Genomic DNA, 23685 nt, shown 5'->3' with positions numbered 1-23685 from the left:
TTTCTTGACGATTTCCAAACAACTGTGATCGATTTTAACTGTATCATGAAGTTGGTTACTGGTACCTTGTGTGTTTTGAGGTTTTTCTTGGTCCACTTTTAACTAGAAGAATTTCCTTTGTTTTTAGATCTTACCTCCCAGACACCTACGAGCTGTCTGTAGGAGAAAGCCTCATTTGAACCATATCAAAAACTCAGAATGGGCTTAAAGGTTTATTGTCACTCCCATTTGCCTACTTCTTGATCTATTCCTTACCTTCCTCTTACTGTGTTCGTCCCTCCCCTGGAGCATAGCCTCCTCACCATCCTTTTGATTAGCTGAATTGTATTCTTCCACTGCTCACATTTACGGACCTATTTTTTTCTTTTTGTTTTATCATTCCGTGAGAGTACATGTGTTTTCTAGCTCTCTCTCGTGTTTACTACTTGCTCCCCCCCAAATACCGTCACCGCCATCCACTCAATGTTACTCCCTCATCCCTCTGCCCAAGCTCGTCCATTGCTTACCCCACCGACCCCTAACTTTATTATTTCTTTGGGGCTGTCTTCTGCTAAGTCTCAAGCACTTCTGTTGCTTCCTTACCCTTAAAAATCATTGCGTCCCTCCATCTTCTTCCCCCAGCTGCTCTTCAAGCTTCATGCGGTCTGTAACATTTTTTATATTAAACTTTATTTTTTGGAGGGCCCGTGAGCTGGCATTTGCTGCTGGGCTCCTCTGCAGTAGAAAAAGCACTTTTACACTTGAAAAATTTCATTTTTTTTATTTACCAATCCAAAGGGCATCCGCCATCTTGGATAGATAAGTAAACAATGCGCTCGCATCATTTGTTAGGGACATCTGTGTACGGTGGCGCATGTGTGTGCATAAGTCATCTTGCATTTGCAAGCAAATAATATCTTGCATGCACAATCATATGTCATCTAGCATGAGCGTGCATATGTCATGTTTTTTTGGTGCTAATTCTATTCAGCATAAGGAAAAAGCATTGGCAAAGCCAATAGGTCACTAGGCGAGACCTATTGTCTTAAATTCTTGATTTTATTCTGCTGGATACATATTGTATAGCTTAGTGTATAAAAACATGTGTCCCATCCGGATTCACTTGCAAAAGGCCAATTATCATATCCAGCACAGTCACTAAATAAAAAGGTGACACAAAGCCAATGGCAGTAGAGGCAGGCTTTAATGGTTCAAGGGAAAGATGGATGGGTGTTCCAGAAGATACGCGCAATGATACGCGGATCCCATTGAATATCAGCCAGCATACGATGTCTTTTATAGTGACATGTAGTGGATAATTACAGTTATAAGACTGGCTGCAGTAGTGACCGGTAGAATTAGGTGAGTGAATACTTGGTGGGGCTGAAACAGTTGCAAGAATAGTAAGGTAGGCATGATGGCTCACCTGGGTCTCCACATCCGTGAGCTTGCGCGTCTGCTCTGCTGTTTGGCTCAAAAGGTTACTGCCGATTTCCAACATGGCTGCTGTCTGGTTCTGCACAGTTGTGAACTGGATTTCCGCTATCTCAGTCTTCACGCTGTCCTGGATATAGTTTTCCAGCTAAAAAGAAAGGGGAAACATCAAAGATGGAACATAACGTAAATATCAAAATGTTATATATTAGTTTCTCAAGCAATTATGTACAATTGCTACAGAGACAGGTGTGGCTATTTTGCAACTTACACAATTTGTAAATATTTCTGTGAGGTTTACATAACCATTCCAGTCAGATGCTTGATGCAATCTGAGAAGAGCAATGCTTTCTAGAGGAGTGAATCCATTTCCAATGTGTGACTGAATGGAGCATTACCCCTTGATTCTGCTCTCCTACAGGATGACTGGCTTTTGAGTAGGCCTCTCTGAAATTGTATTAGGCTCAAGAAGTTAGCAAATTTTGCACAATTTGAAATTCTATAAATTTCTCAGGAGCAAAATTGCCCCAATTTTGTTTTGCAGCAGTGCTATTCGAGTAGAAATCTGTAAAGTTTATTTCAAAAAGTTTGTAGAACATTTGTCTTTGCAAAGATACCTAACTTGACCCAGCCTCAACCTTGTGGGTTTAAGCAAGGAATAACACCTGATCTGACGGCCTTTAAAATCAGAAATGACATCCCAGGTCCAAATCCCGTGCCCAAACCTATTTCATTGCACGACTTTTACTACCTGGCAAACAATTACTTCTTGGATGCAAACAGGTAAATATGAATGGGAGCCCTGAGATATTAGATTCACACACACAATATAGGACCTATTCACAAACTGCATGTTGTAGTACTGCTATTGTACTACAATAGTACTACCCACGTACTACAAAACGCTGTTAACTAACCTACGTGCATAGGTCTACACCTCCGCTTATCATATCTTTTAAGTGTGAAAATCTCTGTCCAACTGTGGAGATCTCTGAAAACATATGCAGATGTTTTAGTAGAAAATGTGTGAGGAAGAGGAAAGAGAGACTGGAAAAAAGGGAATACTTACTACATATGGAAGGGGTTTAGGTAGGGGCAAGAAGGTGTTAAGGGAGGGCCAGGGAGAGGTTTAGGTAGGGACATTTACTCCCTTCGCAAAAGCCCGTTCCTATGCACAAACTGCACTTCTAACATTTTTAATGCATATTAAATAAATATAAGCATTTTAGGTTAGGTCGGTTATTTTAATATATCTTTTACAAAATAATTTGTATTTTTTTTAATATATTTAAATGAATTAATTATTTATTTCTAAATTGTGTTAATAGTGCTGTAGCAAATGTTATATTGTTCTACATTTAAAACAAATATATAATTAATTTAAATGAATGTTTAACAAAAAATATTTGTACACATTTTTTCTTTAATCTTATAAATTTGTTTTACTTTTCCATACACTTTAGCAGAGGAAGATCTTCGACCCGTTAGCGAAGATCACCACCTGCAAATGAAAAGTTACTCCACCCATATGTAGTGTGAGAATATATAACTTCAAGGTATGTAGAAGTAGAGTTAAGAACAGCAAATCTATAGTCATCACTGTGTGCTTACCTCCATGATATTCTGGTAGACATTATTTTTGCTGCAATATTCTTGTAGCACAATATTCCTGTAGTTAATATTCTGACAAACAATTGTTTTTCCATTTATTAAAATTCCATGCTCACCCTTACCAACTAGCTTCTGTAATGACAACCTCATTTTAGCAACGCTTTTTTCTTCCTTACCAGATGATTTCACAAGTCTACAGGACTGTAGAACCTTCTCAAGGACTTTATAATTTTGAGAATAATGAACTTACTCATACCTTTGCTCATACACTAGCCCGTACCGTGGCCCAGATCTTAACTCATATCCTAATCCTTAACCCAATCCTAACCATAACCCTAACTCCAGCTCTAACGCTAACCCGTACTCTTGCCTTTGCCTTCACTCTAAGCATTACCCTTATGATTCTGCTGACACTAATCCTAAAGCTGACCTTAACCCTTAGATGGGATCATTGAAATCAATGAGATGACAACCAAGGTGGAGATAGGTGCAGAGTTCAAACAAATGAGATGATTGTATGAGGTAAACTCAAAGAGAGCATGGCAGAGCAGCTCCTGCACATTGCTTCTTCCCACTGCTTCACAGGCATGTGGTATCGAGTGTAGGCCTCGGGGGCCTAGTCAAGCTACAGCGCTTGCTAAAATGTTTCCATGCTTTTCTTCATGTCTAAGCCCTCAAAACCCTCAAAACCCTTACTTCCCTAAGAAACTGAGCCTATCCCTGTGCCCCTGCTCCAGATGCTGCAAGGTACTGGATTTCATGTTACATTTTTTAAATGTGTTGTATGGGTTTTGTGCTGCAGCAAATACCACCTATGGCAGGTGTTGCCTAACTTAGTATAATGTCTGCAACTGTTAATCACAGACAATACATTTTTAACACACATTCACAAAGCCAACAGGTGTGACTTTTTGTTAGGGAAAGGATTTGGTAATAGTTGGGTGACTTTTGTTGAGTTGACCGGACCTGATCTGCTGGGGCTCCACACACGCGGGGATGCGCGTGACCGGACCGGGGACTGACCCTTCTCCCGCTGACGCGACGGTGATGCAGTCAAGGATCCAGGCACGCGCTGGCCTAAGGCGCAGCAGTGAGGAGCGACCCACCACCTCCCACCTGAGGTGAGTGGGTGAGAGGCTCTCGTACTATGGCCCCAACCTGAATCGCGGTAACACTAGTCCTTCGGGGATGCCTTGTTCTAAAATGGCGCCCGTCTGACTTAGCAGCTGACTCTGGGAGAGAGCAGAGTTGCATCCCAACACCGGAGCACTCTGTCCACTGTGAAGAGGTAGGCTGCCGTGCCCCGTGACGACCACTGCCCCTGGGGGGAGGGGCATTGCACCCCTACATGTGCCAAGTTGCTACATTATTCACTGGAAAATGTCTGGCCTTAAAATGGCGGCTACACGCCAGCGTTGGATCTGCACACTTGAAGCCTCCCCCTCCCAGAAGCAATTGGCATGGTTATTATCTCAAACAGCAGGGATCGAAGGTGGGAGAGCATCATCAGCCTCCTTGTTCACCTTTGCGGACTCTGCCTACTTGGTTTGGCCCAGCACAACCTGTATCCAGTATGCTTCTTCCCTCAACACCATCCGGCCTTCTACCCCTATGGACATCTACAACTCAGTGGATCCTTCCAGACCCAAGACCACCACCCCTGAGTGCAACACCACCTGAAAACCTGGCTGAACAATGGCAAGAATTTCCTGCTCTGTAAATATGTAATCTATATTTGTCCAAACCTAATCGCTGTTAAAATGTAATCCTGAGGGAATTTGCAATTTGTATTATTTTAGTTTTTTTATTATATTTTGGTGTTTTATAGAGTTCGAACTTGACCTGTGAGGGTATCAGAGCGCTTTAGTGGTGAACAAAAACACATTTTAAAGTGCAGAAAAATACATAATCAACAGATAGGATGGCTAGGGGCGTGGTGATAAGAACAAAGGAAGAGAGGGGGATACAGGTGAATGGTTCAAATCACCGTTAGCGTCAGTAAAAACAAAGGTCCCACGTATTCTTGGCAGAGAGAATGGTGATCTGCGTGAGAGGCAATAGTCTTAGATTCATCTGTCCCAAAGTGGTGGATGAGGGCAGGCCTTAGATGAGGAATTTACCCATGAGAAAGGCTTTGGCCTCTTTTTTGAAACGTGCTAGAGAAGGGAATCTTCTGCTAGTATATTTATAACTCTAACCACTAGTATATGTAGTAGACCTTTGTACTTACTACCATTCTTATGTGATTTTAGAGTTTATATGATTGTATCTCTTCCTTGAGTGACTTTACAACTTGTACATTTGCAATGTTTTCCCTCCTTTCACTCCACTTGTATATATAACTCTAACCACTAGTATATGCAGTAGACCTTTGTACTTACTACCATTCCTATGTGATTTTAGAGTTTATCTGTTTGTATCTCCTCGTTGAGTGACTCTCCTACTTGTCCATTTGCAATTTTTTTCTTTTGTTTATATCTCTTATGGAACTCATGAAATCCAAAGTCCTTATGTAACGCAGCTGGTTCTTATGTACAGCGCTCTGCCACCTTTGGGTAATGTTCGCGCTATATAAAATCGCATTAATTAAAATAAATATAAAATAAAATAAATTATGATGCAGCAACATCTTGGGCTACAACAATATGAAACCTGTGTCTAGGCAAGTTCCTTAACAGACTGCATTAGCAGAGTTAGTCTGTATCCGCAAAGGAGGGTGTAATGAAAAGGAGTCAGACGATTAAATTGATGTTATAAGTGCTCACCTTAAAAAGCATACACAGCAAAATATTGGATAGTGGACAGAATGTTTCTGCAGCTTTAAAAAAGCCCATGTGAGTACAGCTGTATTATTGAACTAAAAAAGCTGTAAAGTCTACATGTTATCACGACAGTAAAGTAAAACAATGAATGCACAAGGGTAATTAGTGATTAGCTGTGTGTCTTTATGAGATGCTATTTTATCCAAACAGGAGGCAACACATACAAGTAGTCACAAACCAGCAATTAAAAAGGCTGTTGTGTCAACACGTTAAATACATCAAGGATCACACAGGAGGGCACAGACTGAATTAATTTGAGCCCCCATCACCAACACTTAATTAGACAACAAAGTGGATAATTTAGGCTTCCACAAAATGTCACAGCCTGGAGGGACAGCCCATCCAAGTAGGGTAAACCATGAAAATCAATGTGTACAGGGCGTTGACCCAAAGCTCACTTGCTCTTTGTACTTACTGTGCGTTTTTCTAGAACTGATGACATGAGGTCATTCAGATGCTAGTGCTGTCTAAAGATATTCCTAAAAGTCATACAGTCAAAGAAGAATAAGGATTGTGGCAGACTGGCAATCGCTAACGGAGGAAGAAAGTACGGAGGAGGCAGGGTCAATTTTGTCTTTAATAAGTTTTGTAAACCATAGTTGGGCATTGTTTGAGAGGCCCATATATTCTATTCAATTGTGTACTTGCAGTGCACATGGACACATGGGAAGGTTTGATGTATAGGAAAAAGTTCAGAAATACTATTCAAAATCAGCTGTCACCAGTACCACAAGAGAGGACAGACCAAGGGAAGAAGAAAACAAACTCAAGAAAGAAGTTAACAAAATAGATGGAGGTGAAGCACATGCAGAGTGATAAACATAATTTCTCACACTGCAATGCTAGATCTCGCAAGCCAAGGAAGGTTACAGGATGCCACACTGAGAAATAGTTAGTGGGTGTGACTTGTTGTTGCCAATAGCAAACAATCTCTCTTCGTTTCTTCCTTCCTTCTCTCATCTTTCTTTCTCACCACTGACTGTCATTCATTCTTCATTCTTTCTTCCCTCCATCCTTTTCTCCATACGCCTTTATCTTTTTTCTTTCTTCATCCACCCATTCATACATCCTTCTACCCTTCCTCTCTCTGTCATCAATTATTTCACCCAACCATGCAAACATCCACCTTCGTTTTCTCTTTAAATCCATCTATCTATCCTCTTGGTCCAATCATCATTCTCCTCATCCAACCAGTTTTCTCTCCATCCATCCTCTCCGCCCATCATCCGTCTATATCTGCCTCAACATCCATCCATCTCTCAATTTATCCATTCGTCTATCCACCTTTCTCTCATCCCTCCATTCCCTGCTTCCTTTCATCCAATTTTTGTTCTAGTTTTTGCCCCACCCCAGAGCTACATCACACTCTCCACTTACAGTGGCATTTATGAGCTTCAGTTTGGAGACCAGCAGGCTCTTATCAAAGAAAAAAGTGCTATAAACAAAAAGTTAAATATGTTAACCAGAACAGCCCAGTGCAGCCTCCCCTGCTCAAGCTGCCAAAGTAGGGGTTCATGACGCCCCTGTTTTCCAGCATGGTGGCTCCCACAGAAGTAATGAGCCTTTTTGATTAAGTCCTTGTTTCAGTGGAGCTTTGTTTTACCTCAATAACCAGAGCAAATCAACTTCATTTGTTCAGTAAAGCCCTGTACTGAAAGTCTGCCAATGTAGTCAACTGTGCAATCCTGGCTCAGTGGTGTAGTTCTCTATGATAAGCTATGTAGTCACTCTTTACGCAGCACATTTCCACAATTTGTGTGAAGCCTGCGGCTGGTGCAATTAAATGTTGGTGCTCCGAATACCAAGGCTGCCCAGTCTTGAATCCACCTCATGCTTCTGTAATCCACTACCAGACAGGCTCTGCCAACTTATCTCACTCTCAGAGGTTCCTGCTTTCTCCCTTTATGATGGTTTTTCCATCTTCCTCTGTGTTTCTGCTCTGTTTATTTTTCTCTCACTTCCCCTCGGGAAATGTCTGATGCAGACAAATAAGTGTCGGTCCCAAAAATGAATGCTGCTGGACCCTACCGGCAACAACTGGCTCAAATTAAGTGCTGGTTGTATGGCAGCATCACTCTTTGTCTCAGTTGCACTCCCACCTCAAAACACTGGCTGTGTCTGCAGAGCAGATAAGCCAAAAAGACATGGTAGGTTTCAGCATTTCTGAGCGCACCCTGTACAGGTGCCAAGTAATGGCAAGACAGGATGGGCTTCACTGAGAAGACAGATTACCTGTCATTTCTCTTCGCCAAACAAAACACTGTAGATCTTATTTTGAAGTTTTTAATAAGAAGTTTGCATAAGAAAGACTGAGCCCTGGATTTGGCAAGTATCGCATGATTGATTTCTTCATTTTTTTAATACATTTTGTATGTGTTGTCTTTTGATGACTGTAACATTACGCGAGTCGTTTAACCATCCTTCCCCTGATCCTCTGAACATCTCGTCTGTAAACAGAAATCCCCTTTTTATTCCTATTCTCAGGAAGATAGAGTGTTTCCATTATCGTTGTGGAATACTGGGCCATCTGAGTTGTGGAATATGAGTCCATTTAACGTAAGTCATTTTAGCAACGTAAACTATTTTTTATTATGGACTGTTGACCTATTGGAGAGATGGACTCTTAAAAAATGGAACTCCTACAACACTGGTCCATTGAAACCTTGAAATGGTGTCACAGTGGAGCTCTCGAAGGTTGCCCCATTAAAGGCATGCACTGTTGCTCTATTGTAATTGTAGATTGGGTACGCCATTACAGTTCTGGAAAGATGGCCCATTGGAGCCAAAAAATATTGACTCACTGCAGGTCAGGATTCTTGGCCAGTTGGAGCTCTGGTACAGTGACCTGTTGAAGTTCTCTATTGGTGGCCCATTGAAGCTTTCAAAGTGTGCCCCTTTTGAAGCACAAGGGGGTCGATTTCGATCTGGTAAAAAGCGCTCCGAATCGTCGTACGGAGCGTTTTTCCCGTACGAATCGTACCTGTAAACGTCCCGTACGTACGACAAAGTACGATTCGTACCAGGAGCCGTACTCCAAACGAGTCGTACAAGACACCGTACGACTCTAATCTCCGTACGATTCTCCCTCGGAACCTGCTGTACGCGACATCTGTACGGTTCGCGGCTGGCTTTTACGACCCAGCAAGTACCATACGTGTCGGGTATGCACCGTACAACCCTTTTTCTATGGGAGCTGAAAACAGCCGTAAAAGCAGAGTTTGCGCCGAAACAGGTACGGATGCCCCCCCCCTGGGTACGGTGCGTACCCCCCATGATCGCAGGGGTACGCACCGTACCCCTGCGATCATGGGGTGTACGAGCCGCACCCCCATTGTACAATCGGTGTACGAGCCGTACCCCCATTGTACGATCGGTGTACGAGCCGTACCCCCATTGTACGATCGGTGTACAACCTGTACCCCATGTACGATCGGTGTACGAGCCATACGCCCATCGTACAATGGGGGTACGAGCCGTACCCCCATTGTACGATCGGTGTACGAGCCGTACCCCCATTGTACGATCGGTGTACGGGCCTTACCCCCATTGTACGATGGGTGTACGGCTCGTACACCGATCGTACAATGGGGGTACGGCTCGTACACCCCATGATCGCAGGGCTACGGTGCATACCCCTGCGATTATGGGGGGTACAGACCGTACGGTGTGTATGTGTTTGTGTGCTTTTCCGTACGACTCGCCCTTACCTGACATGGACCGTACGAATCGTGTCCTCATACCCCGGTCCGGATCGTACTCGTCGGGTCGTACGGCAAGTGTACGAGTCGTACGGTATGTGTACGAGTCGTACGGTTCACGTTTTCAGCCTTGCAATACGTACAGATCACGACGATTCGGACGGATTCACGGAATACGGATCGTACTTCGCGACTCGGACGGACGGGTACGATTCGTACGGAGAGGGCTCCGGATACAAATCGTACGGACGTTTTTTTTCCCGAATCGGAATCGACCCCAAGGTGTGCCCATTGTTCTATTTGTCTGAAAATAGAAAATGGAAAGAGTCCTAACTAGCACTGAAGAAGCCTGGCTACTCAATGACTGGGATTAGGGGAATCTTATTCAATTAACAGCACTGTGTGTACCAGATGTCAGTAGAACCTACATCCTTTAGTCGACTGCCGTAGGATAAAAGAGCATAGTGGGAACACATCTGTGACTTGCAGATGACAACCAGATTTCTGCAGTCAAGGGAGTAGCCCACTGACTTATCCTACACATGTCGCGAATGAACCAGATAAACCATGCCAAAGATATTGCACCTCCGTTTGAAGCCAGTGTGAGGTCAGACCGACAACAAATTTCACTTCTGCTTCTGGATGTCCAACAGGAAAGTCAGGTGAACACATTTTTAGGTGGTGCGTGACTGCCATTAGAGGACGGCTCAAAAAGCCCCCTTTTGCAACATAATTATTATCTGTTAAAGGAAAATTGGAAAGTCACGTTTTGGCAGCTCACCTGCAAGAGAGGTATCCTTAGATGAGCAACAACAAACCAAATTGTGAATTCAATAAAAGTATCACTGTTCAAAATGACTCCCCCACCCTCCTCCAGCCACCCATTGAGTCTCTTACCTTGGCAGTTTTCATGTTAATGCTCATACCATCTTTAAAAATCAATTCATGACATCAATGATGTAAATTGTATTGTCATTAGCGAGTCATAGGTTAGCTCATAATTAAGAATGTCACTGAAGAGATAATTGATGATGCCATCTTTGCTGTCCAACAAGACGTCATCAATGATGGATTGGATAATGTCAAGTTTGTGATGGCACTTAAAAGTAAGGTTTCATGATTTATGTATTTGGTCTATTGTTTTTTTTTATTTAATACATATTAATAGTAGGGAATTTCTTTAGTAGTATGTGGACTTTGGGCCGCATTGTTCTTGGTGAAGGACGTTTCACCACCTACACTGCAACATCTAATTAAAAAACACTGCGGTTGTAGGTGGAGAAAAGTCTGTCAGTTGGGTGGGAAGGGAAGGTGAGCTGACCCCATTAAAAAAAAAGAATTTTAAAAAGCGGCAAACACCGGCATCTAGAGAGAGTTGTAGTTTGCCACGCAGTGAAATCTCGACAGATCCTCTTACATGGTTGATGTACCACGGTTTCTACTTCATCAGCCTCTGAAACTCCATCTCAACTCGCTCCTAAAGGAAATGGTCGGCACCCACAGAATCGTGTCACCAGAAAAGCCTTTGGCAAGTACAATTAAATGATGAACTTTTTTCTAGAAATTTATTTTGGGGGACAACTGAAGCAAGAGGATGCACTCCCCTACGCTGTTCAGAGAAGCGGTGTCTATATTTTGTATGTGAGATCTGGAGCCATGCCAGATTCTCAGGATATCCACATGAGAATCTGTTCCTCTTGAAGATACCTCTGACATCTTTGGTTTTGAGTGGGAATGCTCTCTCTCTCTTTCGCTCTCTCTTTGTCACTCTCTCCCTGTCTCTCTTTCTCTCTCTCACACTCTTTGACTTTTTCCAAGCCCTCACCCTTTTCTATCTCACCTGAGTCGAAAAATGAAATGCTTATTGCATTGTATTGCCTAAGATATGAAGTGAACTTACGGACAATAGAAAATTATCGAAAGACTTTAAGGAATAAGTTATTAGTTATTGACTACAATGTATATAAAATCAAGTCCATTGTGCTTATTTTTACGGCAATTTAATTGATAGAGTTTCTGAAATATTTACATTGACGAGAAATATAAGTAAGCTGTTCAATTTACTCGAATATGAATGCATTAAAGATGTACTTTACAAAGGCAGAATTGCATGTAGCTCTTTCTCCAAGCCTGAAAGTTTGTTTAGCTTTGCTTCAGAAAAGTGTGAGCTGGATCAAACCTGTATTTCAAAACATGATGAAATAGTGCTTGCTGCGATCTATACCGTAAATTTGTAAAAATTCGCTCTCCCCAGTCATTCCTTTAAAATGATCAGTAATGTAACACTATTTCAATAAAAAGCACCATGATACGTGATAATATTCCTGCCTCGAAAATTGGTGTGCCTCGGAGCGGTTGCTAGTTCTATATTTGGACAGACTTTGGGAAATACAATTTTAACAGGCCAATCAATTTTCACAGCCTTGAAGATATTCCCATCAACTTTGGTATGCAGTAATGATTTTTGGCAATTGTCCTAGGCTTGCATTTCTCAATGGTTGCTTTATATTTGGTAAGGTTATATATAACTCAAAAAGAAGATTAAACACAGAAAGTATTTTTGCCCTAGCTGAGTATGGGTTATCACTGCAGAACAAAATAATTTAAACAGCATGCCAATCGCCAAACCTCTTCTTGTGGATGAAAGAGGACACGTCATCAGCTCTGCAAACAGCACATCTAGGTTGAGCATTTCCTATTTGCTTATGATCGCCTAAATACACTAGGGGGGCTTCACCTTGGCCCCCCGGCGGGTACCACATGGCCGCTCACTAACAGGAATCGACTTCCCCTGGGGGTGATTTCTGCTGGGGAATCCGTTTGATGGATCAATGCTAAGGATGCATCGTGGCTGTACAACGCACAACGCACATTGCAACAATCTGCTTTTGGGAACAAACGAGGCTTTTGATTAATGCCTCTTGGAAGCTGTTCTAAAGTTTGATCGCAGGCACCAGAAAACAACGCGAGGGTCCCCCAGAGAGGGACGGCGCGCGGTGGGGTCTGCGCCAAGTGATGAATTTATTCCGCGAGCTTCAGATGAGGTGATATTGGCGCAGCCTTCAGGGGATGAAGGCTGTGATGATGACTTGTGAGTGGAGGTCAGCCTGCAGGGAAGTTCAAGACAGACCCACAGCCTGTTATTATAACCTAATCACGTTCTGACGGATGGTGTGGCTGGAACACGTCTTTTATAGTGTTTTAGTTATATTCAGAGTTTACGAGGTTCTATTAACGGCACTCAGATACTGCAACTATTTCATATGTAAACCGCATCGCAGAGTACACTGTACTCCGGCCAAATGAACCTGTAAATTACTCTCAGAGCCTGTGACTCAGTGGATGAGCCTTCGGCCTTGTGATCACTGATCAGTAATCTAGGTTCAGTCCTTGGAACCCTGTGATTTACTCTTTAACATGGCCAGTTGTGATTGTCCTCGGGGCACGTGATTAGACAGGAGCATACAACGACGTAAATTAATCAGAGCATGTGACCTAGTAAATTACACCCTGTAAATTACTTTCAGACTATGTGACTTCGTAAATTGCACCTTGTAAATTTCATTCAGGTCACGTGACCCTGTAAATTAATCTCAGACCAGGTGCTCTTTTAAATTGTTCTCGCAACATGTAACCCTGTAAATCCCTATCAAGCCACGTGACTCAATACATTAAACTTCCCTCATTTGACCATTGATTTGAGTTGCATCTTTGTTAACACTGTCCCTTAGTCTCAAACTAGGTGACACTTCAGATTATATTCAGAGCAAGTGACCCTGTAAATTTGGGTTAGAGAATGTGACGTTGTAGATTACTCTCAGACCTTATAACCGTGTATGACAACCTGTAAACTACTCCCACACTATATGACTCTGTAAATTACACCCGCGCCATGTAACCGTGGATAAGGCTCAGCCCACGGGACCATAGGCCGGGAGGGAGTTAGGGCCTGATTATAAGTGACCTGCTAAACTGCAATCACTGTGCAAACACCTTGGTGCGCAGGGATACCCCCGGTAATTACCAGGTGCAATAACGCTCTCACCCTGTCTTATATTTCAGAAGCTCAAAACTGCTACAACTTAACAAAGGGAAAATACTCATTATCTCAGACCAGGTGACGGAGTAGAATTTACCAAGTCAAATTATAATTAATAAATTAAACTTGAACTATGGGATGTTGTACATGACACCGAGCCCGTGCAACCCTGTACATTACTCCCATACTTTGTAACCCGCTAAAGCAGGCTCAGACTACGTGAGCTGTACATTACTCTTAGAGTCCCTTACCCTGAGAGTGTGGCTTGCAGGTCGCTTTCCTTCGATGTGTACTGAACTCTTATGCTACTCCTGGTCTAGGCCTCACCCCTCGGGCACGCTTGGTATGTTCCTCTTTTAGTTATTTTTCTGCCATTCCTCTGTTTTTTGTCAAGTGTTGTGTTAACGCCGATAGATGGCGCTATACATCATCTTGTACTCTTGCAACCTGCGTTGATGCCCCTTGATGCTGCCTTAGTGGTGTGAGCACATCATCCTGTCACGTCATCGAAGAAATTATTAAAAGTCTGGGATCTGCAGAACCTCATCATTATGTCAATCAAACTGGAGAACACTCATAGCACCATTTGGAAGCAGAGTCACTTTGACATTCTAGCTCACTGAGACATCCATAGATCAAGTCTTGAGCTTCCAATGGACAATCTAATGCATCCTGGGATTTGTAGTCTTGAGTTCCTTTAATTGCACCAAACTGCCAGATGACAGTGGCTCACCTAAGGAAGACCCTGGGCACCTTTACATCCCTGGAGCATTATTGTTATTCTTTCACAAGTATTCACAGACCTTTACCAATTCTGCCATTTTAAGGTCTGGCTTGGCAGTACAGGTGCTGCTTTACCTTTTACCATTAGTTCTTTGAAATATACAGAGTGGACTTTGGCTGTACTCAGAGCACCATTTCTCTCTCAGTCTCACCTCATGCTATTGGCTGCTTATTGTATCATCCCAGCTCCTACGAAGGAAACCCCTGCATTGCTATGCACAAAGGACTATTTTACATCTCAAAAGTACACTAAATCATCAGATTAAACTATCTTTTCCTTGAGCCATTGCTGCAAAAAGCAATGTTTTTGTTTTGTTTTATTCACTGCTGCTGCAGGCTTTTCTTTAACGTTTTAGGCATGCCTCAAAAAAGCAAACCTATTGGTCAATGCCTTTGTTTAATTGTATGTGTACAACCCAAACGGTAGCAAGGTAATACAACTATCGAGAAAATACTGTATCAAAGATTCAGATGGGTTTTCACCAGCAATTATGTTTTTGTAAAATATATTTTAGTTGTAATAGAATGAATTCAGTGTGTCGTTTAAGATTATCGGATGACTCCATGTCACAAATCTTTGGGTGAGCTGGGAGGTAAAAGCTGCTCTTTAAAATGTCCCAATGCCAGCCCACATCCCAAGCCACAAACAATTCCCACCCTCATTCTGGGTTTGAGGCATCCAAGGATTTTTAAAGGACTAAACGATCTATTTTACAGAACAAAATTCTAAACAAAATGGTTATAAAGAGACAGGTTTTACAGACAGTCCTCAGTTAAAAATAAATACTTGGAATAATACACAGAAGCATAATTTCCGAGCACCAGCCAATTACATGCGTGTCTGGGGAAAACCGTGTGTCAGTGTCACTCCAACAGGCCTGGTTTTATGGTCGAATGAACTGTGGACTCCTTAACTAAGCCAGGCCTCAATGGATTCATCACCCACGCTGTCCAGGAAGGGTCTTCCAATGTGTCCTCCGTGAGCAGTGCAGCCTGGATTGAACTTTCCAGTTAATAAACGGATGCATTCTGGGACATGTGGTCTTTCTTCGATTCCAATTGCATAAAATAACTTGAATGCACGTGGTTATGAAAAGATATGGTAATCCCAGTGGCAATCATCTGCTAACCTCATGTCTGTGGCAGCCAGGGGTCCATTTATTACTGTATAGAAGCAGATTTACGGTTCTTGCCCTCTTTTGTGTCCCGCGCTCCCTGCTGCCTGCCCTGCAGACGTGCGCTGCACAGCAGGGCTGTTGGCACCCCTGACAGATGCTCCACGGGCGGGTGCAACGTGCCCAATGGCTGCCGCCTTATTGACTCCGGAGCTCGCCAGGCCAAAGCAAACATGCCGCGAGTCTATGCGAGGTCGCGGCTGAAGGTCACCGGGCGAGAGAGCAGTGGACGCCATTGAGAGGCTGTGGAGCCCACTGGGCTGGGCCACCTGGGCGGCTAGACTCCCTCCTGCCCTGAACTGCCAGTGACTCTTTAACCCTGCGAGCGAAAACGAAACGCAAGCTGAAGAAAAAAGTAAAAAATGCAAAAACGGCACACGGTTTGACACTCTGGGGCCTCGGCCCTGGTCAAAAACGCATAACTACGAACGTAGGATGCTCGGGTTTAGGACACTACAGGGAAGATCTACTCAGATTATGCTGTTTGCGTCACAAAAGTGCCGCAAAACGGCGCAAAATCTTGTTTTCCTAATTTACTTTCCAGCGCTAAATTTATTTAGCCTGGAAATAACTTAAAAGTAATGCGAAGCAGCACACAGTGCTGTTTCGCATTACTTCGCGCCAGGCGCGCAACACCCATTGGGCTCACCGGGCTTCAGCCCCCAACACCCCCCCCCCCTGTGTGTCTGCCCGGGCTGACACAGCTTCACAACGTCTAATTGCAACCGCACCCGAGTACTTCACAGGTCTGTAAAAGACCATTTAAATGTAACTGAGGCTTTTGTTATGTTTTCACCGCTTCTTACAGCCACTCTGGTTATGGCTGGAGGAATTAGCCCCCCCCCCAAAAAAAATCTTTTTCGGCCCCCCCCCTTCGAAATTTGGCTCTAGTTGCCCGCCTGCTTCGCGCCATGGGGGTGTACCAAGGGTAGTGCATGGGTGTTCCCATCCAACCTCCCAAGGTTTCTCACCTAAACCCAATTTACTAAATACAGTAGATTGGGTTTAGCATAAGAAAAGTGCGCCATTTTAAACTAGGCACAAGGAAAGAGAAAAGATTTCATTCTTCCTTCCTTTTTCCGACTTTGTATGAATGCTGCACAGCGCAACACGCACACAACGTGGGAAAAGCTTTCCGTTGTGTCTAGGCATAGTATTTTGTTCGGGAAGGGTGCCCTTCCTGTACAAAACCTATTCTGACTCACATACACACCCCCTTGCGCTATGGCGCTAAGGTGGTGCGTGGCGCACAGCAGCTGTAATCAGTGTCGGCGCAAGGGAATAGGGAGGAGAGAGCCGTATCTTTAAAAATATGGGGCTCTCCTGCTCCCTCATGTCGTGCAACGCAGCGCAGCCTCGCAAGGCTGCGCTGCGTTGTGTGGAGATTTGGTAAATCCTCCCCTTTATTTTAGCTAACATGACCACAAGGTTGTTTAGGACCGTAAGCTGGTGGAGGGGTTGGTGCTAAGGTTTTAATTTCATTCTCCTCCCATCTCCCAGCAGATGAGCCATTACACATCTGTCGCCATGGATAGGAGAAGGGGTAGCGGAGGTTCCCTGGGCACATTGACTCTTTGACTAAATGTTTAATTGATTTTATGCTTCACAGCAGGGGTGTCCGACGTCTGTCCAAGAGGGCCAGATCCAGGGCATGTTCTCAGAATACCCGTGAAAGATACATATAAAATGACTTCTCATGGAACTCGTTTACATTGTCAGAGGTTGTTGTGAAAACGTGGTTTAGATTCGGCATTCCCAGGCCTACGTTGGACGTCCCTTAACTATCTTTGAAGGGGTGGGTCTGAGTTTCACAGTTCTTGGGTAGGGTGCCCCCTCAAGAATCTCGTCACCTCAGTCTTTCTTTTAACCCCTTCGATGCTGATGACGGAACCGTTCCGTCATCAGTCACGGCTGAGCTGTGCTGATGACGGAACGGTTCCGTCACGACCGCGCCCTGTTCTGGAATGTCCAGCACAGGGCGCGGCTACGGCGCCGCGGTCAAGGTGTTAATTTGCAACTCCACGGTCCTTGGTGTTCCAATGTACTTAATGTTTTTGTTCTGAAAAAGTGCCCACTTCCGGCAAACTTTGGTAAAATTTCAGTCTCTGGATGTTGTCCTGTGGCCACCTGATGGCTTTGAAAGTGGAAGGGTGCAGGAATGCTGGGAATTTCAAAATTGTGGCATTCGATACTACCCCAATGGCCCATTGTGCACTCACTGAAGCAACCCACATATTTTCAAAGTCTTGTAGTCTTGCCACTCCGCACTTAAAGGGCACAAGATTCTGGAACAGCCAGGAATGTGGTGAAGACTTGGAGGGAGGTGCAGAGTGACATCCACCAGCAAGCAGTCATCTTGTATGAATAACATTTAAAATGGTTGCTAGACCAACCTTGATGTGAAGAAGTGGCATCCCTCCTGAAGAAAGAAAAATCCCTCGATCAATCAATCAGCATTTGTAGAGCACAACGCTGTTACTCCTAGGGGTATCTGCGTGTTGAGTGTGTCATGTCTCTGTCAAAATGCCAGGTCTTGAGTCTCCTTCGGAAGTCCGACAGGGAGGGTGCTATTCAGAGGTGGAGGAGAAGGCTGTTCCTGGTTCTGGCAGCGATGTAGGAGAATGAGCGGCACCCACTGCAGCGGAAGCAGGGGGTGATTGAGAAGGCAAGTGTGGTGGAGCGCTTGTGGGCAGGTAGAAGTTCAGTGAATCGTTGATGTAGAATGGTCCTTGATCGTGTAGAGCTTTGTAGGCAAGCGTGAGGATCTTGAACTGGGCTCTCTTCTGGATGGGGAGCTTGTGGAAGTTTCAGAGGTGGGGGTGATGTGGGTGTGTTTGGGGCGTTCCAAAATGAGTCTGGCTGCTGTATTGTTTATGGTCTTAAGCCTTCTGAGGAGCTTGGTGGAGATTCAGGCATAGAAAGTGTTGCCATAGTCAAGATGGCTGGTGACCAGGACTTGTGTGGCGGTCTTTCTGGTGTTGTTTGGGATCCATCTGAAGATTCTGCGGAGCATGCGCAGGGTGTGGAAGCAGGAGGAGGCGATGAAGCAGAGCCTAATTTGGAAGACTTTTCTTTGGCCAGGAAGGGAAGCAAGTGCTTGTAAGCCTTAGATAATACCTCTCTGCTGCACGTCATCCTGCACCCGTCCAGAAAGCTTGGAACAATTAAAGCAAAAGCTCATTATAGCAGCCTTCTGGATCCCTCTGCCTTCCAGTCACAGGCGCAAACCTGGTCACAAGCCACAACTGCAGCAGCTGCTGCCAAGGCAGGTTAAAAAGGTCATTGTACTACATAAGGACTGGAACATTGGACATGACTTGTGCGTGGAACTCCATTTTAGGCATGAGTTCAGCGCAGTCTGAGCCGTCTGGGACCAAGGATCAGAGGCAGTGGAAATCCTTGCCCAAAGATAAAAGTGTAGTTGGTGTAAATTCTGGCTCATAAAGAGAGTTTGAGGCCGGTTTAGGCCTGGCAAAGGGCAGCATCCACGTAATGATTCACTGGATCTTCAATGAAGGATCTTTAGGAGTCATTGGCAGGTAAAGGCGCCTACAAGGGATTTATTTAACGCAAATTCTGTGTCGCTTGTTATCCTTAGTCTAGACAGCTATCTTAATTTGCCTGTCACTGAATGATTATATTACATAAACATTTAACAGTTATTTCAACATGTATCAATCTTGTACCGCCATAAAATATACTTTAACCCCTTCGGGGCTAATGACGAGCTGGGCTCGTCATGGCACGCACCGGTCGTGCGCGGATGACAAGGCCAGCTCGTCATCAGCCCCACCCTCGGCGGAAGCGCTGGCGCTCCCCCCGAGGGTCTCCGATCTTCGTTGTTTTGCTGGGGGCGGCAGTGGAAGAGCTTCCGATGCCGCCCCCGCCCCCCCCCCCATGGGAATCCCTGATGACGTCAGCGCGCACAGCGCGCGCTGACATCATCAGGGATTCCCAGTGCTCGGGAAGCCATTTGCTTCCTGCGTGCTTGTAAAGAAGGTGGGTTTCTCGTGGCTGGCGGGGGTTTGGGGGCAGTGAAGAGGCATCAGGGGAGAGGAAAGAGATTTTCCTCTCCCCTGATGTCTCTTTGCAGGGCATTTCTGCCTCACGATCGCGCACAGCGTCGCGATCGTGCGGCGGAAATGCCCCCACTAGCACCAGGGATTGTTTATTTAGCTTTTCGGAAGCGACCCCTTGGGCAAGGGTCGCTTCCAGGTGGGCAGCCATAACATTTTCAATTTTCTGCCCCCCCTGGGGGCAAGTCGGCCCGTTTTTTCGGCCGTTTTGCCCCCAGGAGGGGCAGAAATTCCCCACTAGCACCAGGGTTGTTTTTTGGAGCCAAGATGGCGGACATGTTTTTTGTTTACGTTTTTCTGTCCCCCCTGGGGGCAAATCGGCCATTTTTTTTTGCCGTTTTGCCCCCAGGGGGGACAGAAAATGCCCACTAGCACCAGGGATTTTGTTTTTAGCTTTTAGGAAGCGACCCCTTGGGCAAGGGTCGCTTCCAGGTGGCCTCACACTTAGCTGTCTGTGCACAGAGTGCTGCTTTGCTGGCGGTGTGTGTGGAGTGGTGCTTGGCTGGATGGTGTGCGTGGAGTGGTACTTGGTTGTCTGTGCACGGAGTGGTGTTTGGCTGGTGGTGTGTGTGGAGTGGTGTTTGGCTGGCGGTGTGTGTGGATTGGTACTTGGCTGTCGGTGGCGCTGAGTGGTGTTTGGCTGGCGGTGTGCGTGGAGGGGTACTTGGCTATCTATGCATGGAGTGGTGCTTGGTTGGCGGTGTGTGTGGAGTGGCGCTTGGCTGGTGGTGTGTGTGGAGTGGTACTTGGCTGGTGGTGTGCGTGGAGTGGTACTTGGTTGTCTGTGCACGGAGTGGTGTTTGGCTGGTGGTGTGTGTGGAGTGGTGTTTGGCTGGCGGTGTGTGTGGAGTGGTACTTGGCTGGATGGTGTGCGTGGAGCGGTGCTTGGCTGGCGGTGAGTGGCGCTTGGCTTGCGGTGTGCGTGGAGTGGTGCTAGGCTGGCGGTGTGTGTGGAGTGGTACTTGGCTGTCGGTGTGCGCTGAGTGGTGTTTGGCTGGCGGTGTGCGTGGAGGGGTACTTGGCTATCTATGCACGGAGTGGTGCTTGGCTGGCGGTGTGTGTGGAGTGGCGCTTGGCTGGTGGTGTGTGTGGAGTGGTCATATGCTGTCTGTGCACGGAGTGCTTCTTGGCTGGCGGTGTGTGTGGAGTGGCGCTTGGCTGGTGGTGTTCATGGAGTGTTACTTTGCTGTCTGTGCACAGAGTGGTACTTGGCTGGCAGTGTGTGTGGAGTGGCGCTTGGCTGGTGGTGTGCGTGGAGTGCTACTTTGCTGTCTGTGCACGGAGTGCTGCTTGGCTGGCGGTGTGTGTGGAGTGGCGCTTGGCTGGTGGTGTGCGTGGAGTGGTACTTGGTTGTCTGTGCACGGAGTGGTGTTTGGCTGGTGGTGTGTGTGGAGTGGTGTTTGGCTGGTGGTGTGTGTAGATTGGTACTTGGCTGGATGGTGTGTGTGGAGCGGTGCTTGGCTGGCGGTGAGTGGCGCTTGGCTTGCGGTGTGCGTGGAGTGGTGCTTGGCTGGCGGTGTGTGTGGAGTGGTACTTGGCTGTCGGTGTGTGCTGAGTGGTGTTTGGCTGGCGGTGTGCGTGGAGGGGTACTTGGCTATCTATGCACGGAGTGGTGCTTGGCTGGCGGTGTGTGTGGAGTGGCGCTTGGCTGGTGGTGTGTGTGGAGTGGTACTTGGCTGGTGGTGTGCGTGAAGTGGTACTTGGTTGTCTGTGCACAGAGTGGTGTTTGGCTGGTGGTGTGTGTGGAGTGGTGTTTGGCTGGCGGTGTGTGTGGAGTGGTACTTGGCTGGATGGTGTGCGTGGAGCAGTGCTTGGCTGGCAGTGAGTGGCGCTTGGTTTGCGGTGTGCGTGGAGTGGTGCTAGGCTGGCGTGGTGTGTGGAGTGGTACTTGGCTGTCGGTGTGCGCTGAGTGGTGCTTGGCTGGCGGTGTGCGTGGAGGGGTACTTGGCTATCTATGCACGGAGTGGTGCTTGGCTGGCGGTGTGTGTGGAGTGGCGCTTGGCTGGTGGTGTGTGTGGAGTGGTCATTTGCTGTCTGTGCACGGAGTGCTACTTGGCTGGCGGTGTGTGTGGAGTGGCGCTTGGCTGGTGGTGTGCGTGGAGTGCTACTTTGCTGTCTGTGCACAGAGTGGTACTTGGCTGGCGGTGTGTGTGGAGTGGCGCTTGGCTGGTGGTGTGCGTGGAGTCCTACTTTGCTGTCTGTGCACGGAGTGCTGCTTGGCTGGCGGTGTGTGTGGAGTGGTGCTTGGCTGGTGGTGTGCGTGGAGTGGTACTTGGTTGTCTGTGCACGGAGTGGTGTTTGGCTGGTGGTGTGTGTGGAGTGGTGTTTGGCTGGCGGTGTGTGTGGAGTGGTACTTGGCTGGATGGTGTGCGTGGAGCGGTGCTTGGCTGGCGGTGAGTGGCGCTTGGCTTGCGGTGTGTGTGGAGTGGTGCTAGGCTGGCGGTGTGTGTGGAGTGGTACTTGGCTGTCGGTGTGCGCTGAGTGGTGTTTGGCTGGCGGTGTGCGTGGAGGGGTACTTGGCTATCTATGCACGGAGTGGTGCTTGGCTGGCGGTGTGTGTGGAGTGGCGCTTGGCTGGTGGTGTGTGTGGAGTGGTCATTTGCTGTCTGTGCACGGAGTGCTACTTGGCTGGTGGTGTGTGTGGAGTGGCGCTTGGCTGGTGGTGTGCGTGGAGAGCTACTCTGCTGTCTGTGCACAGAGTGGTACTTGGCTGGCGGTGTGTGTGGAGTGGCGCTTGGCTGGTGGTGTGCGTGGAGTGCTACTTTGCTGTCTGTGCACGGAGTGCTGCTTGGCTGGCGGTGTGTGTGGAGTGGCACTTGGCTGGTGGTGTGCGTGGAGTGGTACTTGGTTGTCTGTGCACGGAGTGGTGTTTGGCTGGTGGTGTGTGTGGAGTGTTGTTTGGCTGGTGGTGTGTGTGGAGTGGTACTTGGCTGGATGGTGTGCGTGGAGCGGTGCTTGGCTGGCGGTGAGTGGCGCTTGGCTTGCGGTGTGCGTGGAGTGGTGCTTGGCTGGCGGTGTGTGTGGAGTGGTACTTGGCTGTCGGTGTGTGCTGAGTGGTGTTTGGCTGGCGGTGTGCGTGGAGGGGTACTTGGCTATCTATGCACGGAGTGGTGCTTGGCTGGCGGTGTGTGTGGAGTGGCGCTTGGCTGGTGGTGTGCGTGGAGTGCTACTTTGCTGTCTGTGCACGGAGAGGTGCTTGGCTGGCGGTGTGCGTGGAGTGGCGCTTGGCTTGTGGTGTGCGTGGAGTGGTACTTGGCTGTCTGTGCACGGAGTTGTGCTTGGCTGGCGGTGTGTGTGGAGTGGCGCTTGGCTGGATGGTGTGCGTGGAGTGGTACTTGGCTGTCGGTGTGCGCTGAGTGGTGTTTGGCTGGCGGTGTGCATGGTCTGGTGCTTGGATGGTGGTGTGGGTGGACTGGCACTCGGCTGGCGGTGTGTGAGTAGTTACTTTCTGTTGGTCACTACACACACTGCTAGTTGAGTGACACTCTACGCAGTCCATCATTTTCTGAAGTTACTGTGTCAGATTTGTAGGCGTGTGAAAGTGATGGGCCCTTGAATGGCGCTGGCGGCTGGCGGTGTGAATGTTTTGTAAGTGTCACACGTACAAAAGGTGTATGCATGTCCTTACTGCCCCTGTATGATGGGGGTACTGGTAGGAGCAAAAGACTGACTGGCACTAAAGGGGTCAGGCAGTAAAAAAAAATAAAAAAATTAACCAGTGTCTTGATGTTAAACCTCATCTAATCCCAATTGGTCTAAGCCCTATTTGATGGCCCATCTGGCCGAATTTAAATTTGGGGGGCAAATTTGTGTGTTGTTGTTTTAATTGTTATATTGTTTGTGAAATGTGGTAGTAATTTTTTTTCTTCTCTATTTTTGTCTTGTTCCAGGCTTTTGCTGTTTGGATTGTTGTAGGTTGCGTGTCTGTTTGCAGCTTGTGTAGTTGCTTGTGCTTGGTAAGTGAATGTATTTTGTACTACTTTCCCTTGATGTTTGTCTTTTTGAAAAAGGTTGTACTTCTAGCAGTTTGTGTGGCTCTGTGTTTTTTTTTCATTTTTTTTTCAGCAT

General features: G+C 46.4%; 1 protein-coding gene across 1 annotated transcript in view; it reads right to left on the bottom strand.

The window, feature by feature from the left end:
- LOC144823037 (angiopoietin-2-like) overlaps nt 1-23685 on the bottom strand; it is a 269613-nt gene that overhangs the window by 136222 nt on the left and 109706 nt on the right. Inside the window, exon 2 of the mRNA XM_078681180.1 lies at nt 1406-1561. Within this exon, the coding sequence (XP_078537306.1) occupies nt 1406-1561 (156 nt within the window). The remainder of the gene's footprint in view (nt 1-1405; nt 1562-23685) is intronic.

This window comes from Lissotriton helveticus, chromosome 3_1 (assembly GCF_964261635.1).
Source record: "Lissotriton helveticus chromosome 3_1, aLisHel1.1, whole genome shotgun sequence".
NCBI classification, from domain to species: domain Eukaryota; kingdom Metazoa; phylum Chordata; class Amphibia; order Caudata; family Salamandridae; genus Lissotriton; species Lissotriton helveticus.
Note: the sequence above shows the minus strand (reverse complement) of the source record. Positions and strands in the feature narration are given on the sequence as shown.